Raw genomic sequence first — 7,574 nt, forward strand, 5'->3', positions numbered from 1 at the left:
TTGCTTCTGTTAATCACCCAGTTATCTTGTTTGAGTTCTGTTTGTTCATTGGTTCCTGTCTTCCTATGTCCACGTATTTAACCCTGTCTGTTTGTTTAGTCACTGTCTATCATTGAATGTTGTTAGCCTGGTGTGTGTTCCCTGCCCGTTTTCCTCAGTCTTGTGTTCATTTCCCCATCGAGGGTTTTTCCTTTGTTCCCGTGTTTTCCATGTACCTGCCTTGTTTGTTCCTCAATAAAAGTTGAACAGCACTTGGATCCGCATCTCCTTGTCTGCCTTCGCTGCCCATTCGTAACAGAACGATAGACCAACTATGGATCCAGTGGTTCAGCAAGCAAACTACCACCTGCTCTGCTTACAACAAGAAGACCGCCCTATAGAGGACCACATCCGCGACTTCCTTGAGCTGGCGAGTATTTCGGATTTCCCGGACTACTCTCTGGTGGTCTTCTTCAGGGGCAATCTACACCCCGCACTGAAGGAGCCGCTGCCACAGGCGACGCGTGACTGGACCCTCCGCGACTTCCTGGTGGCGACCCTACTGGTGTGCGTTGCTGAGAAGGACCCTGCCTCACCGTCCACAGTGGTGTCTCTCCAGCCACCCCCGGCGCCCCCTGTAACACCAACTCCACCTGTCAACGAGGTCACCCTCACGTCAGTCGCCTTCCACGAGCCAGAACGGCCCTCTTCGTCTGCCCGGAGGAGGGAGAGAAGACGGGCTTCCGCCTTCCGGTCCACGCCTGCCCCGGTCTTCGAGCCTGTGCCCACGCCTTCCACGGTCAGCGAGCCAGCGCCCACGCCTTCCACGGTGAGCGAGCCAGCGCCCACGCCTTCCACGGTGAGCGAGCCTGCACCTACGCATGTCACTGTGAGCGAGCCTGCGCCAACGCATGTCACTGTGAGCGAGCCTGTCGCCTCAGAAGTCAGTGAGCCAGTGCCTGTCGCCTCGACCGTCCACGAGCCAGCGCCTGTAGCCTCGACCGTCCCTGAGCCAGCGCCTGTAGCCTCGACCGTCCCTGAGCCAGCGCCTGTAGCCTCGACCGTCCCTGAGCCAGCGTCTGTAGCCTCGACCGTCCCTGAGCCAGCATCTGTAGCCAGGACCATCCAAGAGCCAGCGCCAGTAGCCAGGACCGTCCAAGAGCCAGCGCCTGTAGCCTCAACCGTTCCTGAGCCAGCGCCTGTAGCCTCGACCGTCCCTGAGCCAGCGTCTGTAGCCTCGACCGTCCCTGAGCCAGCATCTGTAGCCAGGACCATCCAAGAGCCAGCACCAGTAGCCAGGACCGTCCAAGAGCCAGCGTCAGTAGCCTCGACCGTCCCCGAGCCAGCGCCTGTAGCCTCGACCGTCCAAGAGCCAGCGCCTGTAGCCTCGACCGTCCCTGAGCCAGCGCCTGTAGCCTCGACCGTCCCTGAGCCAGCGCCTGTAGCCTCGACCGTCCCTGAGCCAGCGCCTATAGCCTCGACCGTCCCTGAGCCAGCGTCTGTAGCCATGACCGTCCAAGCGCCAACGCCTCCTGAACTTTCCAGAGCTCCGCCTCCCGAGCTTTCCAGGGCTCCTCTCGAGCTTCCCAGAGCTCCGCCTCCCGAGCTTTCCAGAGCTCCGCCTCCCGAGCTTTCCAGAGCTCCACCTCCCGAGCTTTCCAGAGCTCCGCCTACCGAGTCTTCCAGGGCTCCTCTCGAGCCTCCCAGGGCCCCGCCTCTCGAGCCTTCCAGGGCTCCTCCTCTCGAGCCTCCCAGGGCTCCGCCTCTCAAGCCTCTCGAGCCTTCCAGGGCTCCTCCTCTCGAGCCTTCCAGGGCTCCGCCTCTCAAGCCTCTCGGGCCTTCCAGGGCTCCGCCTCTCAAGCCTCTTGAGCCTTTCAGGGCTCCGCCTCCAGAGCCTCTCGAGTCTTCCACGGCCCTACTCCCCGAGCCTCCTACGGCTCCACCTCCCAAGCCTCCTATGGCTCTGCCCCCAGAGACTCCAGAGCTTTCTAGGGCTCCGCCTCTAGAGCGCCCTACGACTCTTCTCCCCGAGCCTCCTTCGGCTCCGCCTCCAGAGCCCCCTACGGCTCCGCCTCCAGAGCCCCCTACGGCTCCGCCTCCCGAGCCTCCTACGGCTCCGCCCCCAGAGACTCCCGAGCCTCCTACAGCTCCACCTCCCGAGCCTCCTACGGCTCTGCCCCCAGAGACTTCTGCGCTTTCTAGGGCTCCGCCTCCCGAGCCTCCCACGGCTCTGCCTCCCGAGCCTCCTACGCTCCGCCTCCTGCGGCTCCGCCTCCTGAGCCTCCTACGGCTCCGCCTCCCGAGCCTCTCACGGCTCCGCCTCCCGAGCCTCCTACGGCTCCGCCTCCGGGACCTGTCCCTGTCCGATGGCCTCCTCCCAGGTCTCCTGAACCTATCCTTGCCCTGTGGCCAGCCCCCAGACCACCTGAACCTGTCCCTGCCCTGTGGCCAGCTCCCAGGCCTCGGACCGGTCCCTGCCCTGTGGCCATCTCCCAGGCCTCGTGAACCGGTCCCTGCCCTGTGGCCAGCTCCCAGGCCTCCTGAACCTACCCTTGCCCTGTGGCCAGCTCCCAGACCACCTGAACCTGTCCTTGCCCTCTGTGCCCCCTTGGACTTCCTGCCTGCCCTCTGTGCCCCCCTGGACTTCCTGCCTATCCTCTGTGCCCCCCTGGACTTCCTGCCTGCCCTCTGTGCCCTCCTGGACTGTCTGTCTGCCCCTCGTTGCCCCCTGGACTGCCTGTCTGCCCTTCGTTGCTCCCCTTGGTCTGTCTGCCCACCACAAGCTTCCCCCCCCCAGACATTTGTTCTTCATGTTTTTTTTGTTTATTTTGTTCTGTTACTGTTGATCGTCTGGAATCCGATCCTTGAGGGGGGGCTACGTTAGGGTTACCTGTCTTGTTTCACTGTTGCCCTTTTGTTTGCCATTTTTTTGTCACTTTTGCATTCCTTAGTGTTCACTTTTGTCCCTTGTGTAACTCCATAGTCTCTTTGTTAGCTTTCGTGTTCACCGTTCATTGTTTGCACCTGCCCTCATTTATTTGCCATTTTGCTTCTGTTAATCACCCAGTTATCTTGTTTGAGTTCTGTTTGTTCATTGGTTCCTGTCTTCCCATGTCCACGTATTTAACCGTCTGTTTGTTTAGTCACTGTCTATCGTTGAATGTTGTTAGCCTGGTGTGTGTTCCCTGCCCGCTTTCCTCAGTCTTGTGTTCATTTCCCCATCGAGGGTTTTTCCTTTGTTCCGTGTTTTCCATGTACCTGCCTTGTTTGTTCCTCAATAAAAGTTGAACAGCACTTGGATCCGCATCTCCTTGTCTGCCTTCGCTGCCCATTCGTAACAGTAATAAGTTTTCCGTTACCTCACAATACGTTTTCTGTTCCCTCATAATAAGGTTTCCGTTACCTCGTAATAAGTTTTCCGTTCCCTCGTAATAAGTTTTCCGTTACCTCGTAATAAGTTTTCCGTTCCCTCGTTATACGTTTTCCGTTCCCTCGTAATGTTTTCCGTTCCCTCGTAATACGTTTTCCGTTCCCTCGTAATACGTTTTCCGTTCCCTTGTAATACGTTTTTTTTTTACCTTGTAATAAATTTTCCGTTCCCCCGTAATACATTTTCCGTTCCCCCGTAATACATTTTCACAATGTGGCAGGTCGGAGGGCGGGGTCGTGATCATCACACCCGGGCCCTTATCAGGCTAATCAAGCCTCCGAGAGGGATAAAGCCTGACTGCGGAGGATTGTGCGGAGAGAGAGATCGTTTACAGACATGTCCATCATGTGTGTCTTCTGTTTAAGAGTATTATTAAAATATTATTTATATTGAAAAGCCGGTTCTCGCCTCCTCCTTTCCATTGATTTCCTTACACTGTGTTTGTACTGCAAATTAGGGCTGCACAATTAATCGAAATCAAATCGAAACCGCGATATGACCTTATTAAACTGGAAAGGCTGCGATTTAAATAAATAAATATTCTGCTCCCTTCAGAGTTTATTTGCGCTGCTCTGTCCAGTCTATATTAGTGCATTATTACAGTGTTTTCAGAGCGGTTCTGTGCTCCACAACTCATGCTTACAATAACAGAAGTGCTCACAGTTCAGTTTGCTTACGTGCACTTAAGCAAATCTCAATCGTAATATTTGTCAGAATAATCGCAATATGATTTTTTGTCCAAATCGTGCAGCCCTACTGCAAATACAGAGTAAAACTGTAGTAAGATTAACTATGGTAAATCTCTGGTAAAATCATGGTTACTGTAGCGATACAGTATACTGTATTTAAACCATGTTTATAGTAAAGCCACGGTTTGCTCTGGAAAACACAGTTACCATATTCCTATAGTTAAACTATTGCTGTTCTGTTCCTTTAGCACGTATGCAGTGTGTTGCATTATTAGAAGGGTTGTGTGTTTATTGCAGGTATTTCTGGGAAGTCTCAGGTGCTGTTTGCTCTGGTCTTCACCACCAGATATCTGGACCTGTTCACAGCTTATATCTCCATCTACAACACCGTCATGAAGGTAAAGTAAACAGTCAGTGTTTGTAGGTCGACTGGTTCAGTCAGTAGCTCCACAGATGCACAACACACTTCCTGACACACAATCACCACTGCTGTCTTTCTCTCTGTATCTGTCTGTCTGGCAGGTGGTGTATTTGGCGTTGGCGTACGCCACCATCAGTCTGATTTACTTCCGCTTCAGGAACTCGTATGACTCTGAGAGCGACTCGTTCCGTGTGGAGTTTCTGCTGGTTCCTGTCGCTGGTCTGTCGTTCCTGGAGAATTACGCCTTCACACCACTGGAGGTAAAACCCCCATCACTACACGATCAATTTGACTACTGCTTTCAAACAGGTTTCCCAATAGTCCTGCCCCAAAGTCATGCCAACGGTTGGCGTATCGGGCCACCCATCTCATGAAAATTACCTGACTGTGGCGACACAGGTTCATTATGTGTATTGTGGTGGTTCTGAGGTGAAATGTCCACTGTGTGGCGCTCAAAGCGAGTTCAGTTTTATAAATCACCTAAACTGACTTCCCTACCCTAAACCTAAAGCTGCTTCTCTGTATAAACGTCAATAAAACTCGTTGTTACAGCGCCGCCTGTGTTCATTTCACAAGAGCCGCGGTGAAATGCACAAATGTTTCCACTAGCAGGGACCCTGTTTGTGTGTGTGTGTGTGTGTGTGTAGATTCTGTGGACGTTCTCCATCTATCTGGAGTCGGTGGCGATCCTGCCGCAGTTGTTCATGATCACGAAGACGGGCGAGGCGGAGTCCATCACCACTCACTATCTGTTCTTCCTCGGCCTGTACCGCGTGCTCTACCTCGCTAACTGGGTGTGGCGCTACCACACGGAGGGGTTCTTCGATCAGATCGCCGTGGTGTCCGGCGTCGTCCAGACCATCTTCTACTGCGACTTCTTCTACCTGTACTTCACCAGAGGTCAGCAGTCTCACTCGTATCATACACACACATGTAAAACTCTAGATATCGCTCACGTGATCGTTCATGTGTCTCCACAGTGCTCAGAGGAAGTGGAAAGATGAGTCTGCCAATGCCGGTGTGAGATTGGATCAAGCCCCTCCCCCTGCATTAGACCACACCCCCAGCAGGGACATCATCAGCTGGACGTGCCTTAATGTTCATAAAGACGATGTGCAGGTGTGTGTCTGGATCACACCTGTGCTTTTCTTTCATGTAGTAAAGGACTTTTCTGATGATGTCTTTCATATTTGGGACCTTTCTTTGCTTTTAATCTGTTAAGGGAAACACAGTCTTCCTGTGTGTGTGTGTGTGTGTGTGTGTGTGTGTGTGTGTGTGTGTGTGTGTGTGTGTGTGTGTGTGTGTGTGTGTGTGTGTGTGCGCGCGCGCGAGTGCAACTATTGCATTTTATGAATGTTTGTATCAACTATATTTCTCTCTGAAAATGACACATAATAGAGGTTTGACAATAGCAGTTTATAAGAACATGGCCTCATTTTTATAAAGTGTATTTTATAAGATGTCAATAAAGGATGTGTTGAGTAGATGAATGTCAGGTATTTATTGTGTTTATATAACGCTACAGTTATTATATCCAAACATTACCCCTAAAATAAATGAAGCTAATTTATAGGACAAATATAAATGATTTGTTTTCCATTGTGACATTATTATTTATGAATTCAGTAACAATTACTACCATGACATGCACGTGTAATGGTACTTTAAAGTAATAGCCTATTATTATAATTATTTGCAATAATTTTGAGGTAAAATATAAAGTTTCCCCCACTCACACAGTCGTGCAGTTCATTGAACAGATACAGTTCTTCTGTAATAGGGTCAATCCCCTGAAGAACAGGCCATATTCACAGGTGTGTCAATCACCTCCAGGCTCCGCCCCTCCACCACGCCCCCTGCTCTCTGGACACAGGACATGGCTCCAGAACCCGTCGGACCCAGCAGGACCGTCTGACACCAGAAACACATGAACAGATGTTATGTAATATCACAGATAATTCAATGGCACTTTTAATGAACACTATTCATGAGCATTTCTGCATGTAAAGTTGCTTTTGTTCACATTCTGCAGGTCTATTGTATTTAAGGAATATTCCGGGTTAGGTTCATTCGACAGCATTTGTGCCATGATGCATTTCGACTTGTCCCTCCTTTAATAAAGCACAAATGTGTGTTCCAGTGAGACACTTATAATGGAAGTCAATGGGGCCAATTTTTGGAGAGTCCCTGTAGGAATGTAAACAACACTAGAAACATAACTCCAATCTTTAAATATAAGCCACACCTCTATTTCAACAAACTATTTCCAAGGAAGGAAATTAACCCTTGTGCGACCTTCAGCCCAATTCATTTCAGCTGCGTTAATGCCAACGGCATACATTTTGCCAAATGTGTGTGTATTTTTGGGTGTATTTTGATACTTCATCCTCAGTTCCTATAATACATCTATAACACATCTATAATACATCTATAACACACTGTGTACACACAATAGTCACACTCGGGACAATGCAATATTTGATCCCAGTGCCATTAAATATCAAATCATGAATTATATGATATTATACTTTAATTCTGGAGCCCTGCTTCAAATTAAAAATATATATATATTTTCCACCAGATGGCGCCATTTTCCTCATGTTTATCCTATGGAGCAAATACAAACTTTTCCCCTATTCACTGTTTACTGTATTATAGAGACCTGCAGGACAACTGAATACATGATGCAGTTACAAGTGTGTGTGTGTGTGAGTGTGTGTGAGGGTGTGTGAGTGTGTGTGTGTGTGAGTGTGTGTGTGAGAGTGTATGTATGTGTGTGTGAGAGAGAGAGTGTGTGTGTATGTGTGTGAGAGAGAGTGTGTGTGTGTGTGTGTGTGTGAGAGAGAGTGTATGTATGTGTGTGTGAGAGAGAGAGTGTGTGTGTGTGTGTATGTGTGTGAGAGAGTGTGTGTAGTGTGTGTGTGTGTGTGTGTGTGTGTGTATTCACTGTTTACTGTATTATAGAGACCTGCAGGACAACTGAATACATGATGCAGATACAAGTGTGTGTGTGTGTGAGTGTGTGTGAGGGTGTGGGCTTGTTTATGTGGTTTAT

General features: G+C 50.2%; 1 protein-coding gene across 1 annotated transcript in view; it reads left to right on the forward strand.

Annotated features, from left to right (window-relative positions):
* Positions 1-6,005, forward strand: part of LOC127647603 (ER lumen protein-retaining receptor 3) — a 6,964-nt gene extending 959 nt beyond the window's left edge. The window contains exons 2-5 of the mRNA XM_052131961.1: positions 4,396-4,496; positions 4,621-4,779; positions 5,167-5,419; positions 5,500-6,005. Of these exons, the coding sequence (XP_051987921.1) occupies positions 4,396-4,496; positions 4,621-4,779; positions 5,167-5,419; positions 5,500-5,543 (557 nt within the window). The 3' untranslated portion in view covers positions 5,544-6,005. The remainder of the gene's footprint in view (positions 1-4,395; positions 4,497-4,620; positions 4,780-5,166; positions 5,420-5,499) is intronic.
* The last annotated feature ends 1,569 nt before the right edge of the window (positions 6,006-7,574 follow it).

The sequence above is a fragment of the Xyrauchen texanus genome, chromosome 8 (genome assembly GCF_025860055.1).
Source record: "Xyrauchen texanus isolate HMW12.3.18 chromosome 8, RBS_HiC_50CHRs, whole genome shotgun sequence".
Taxonomy (NCBI): domain Eukaryota; kingdom Metazoa; phylum Chordata; class Actinopteri; order Cypriniformes; family Catostomidae; genus Xyrauchen; species Xyrauchen texanus.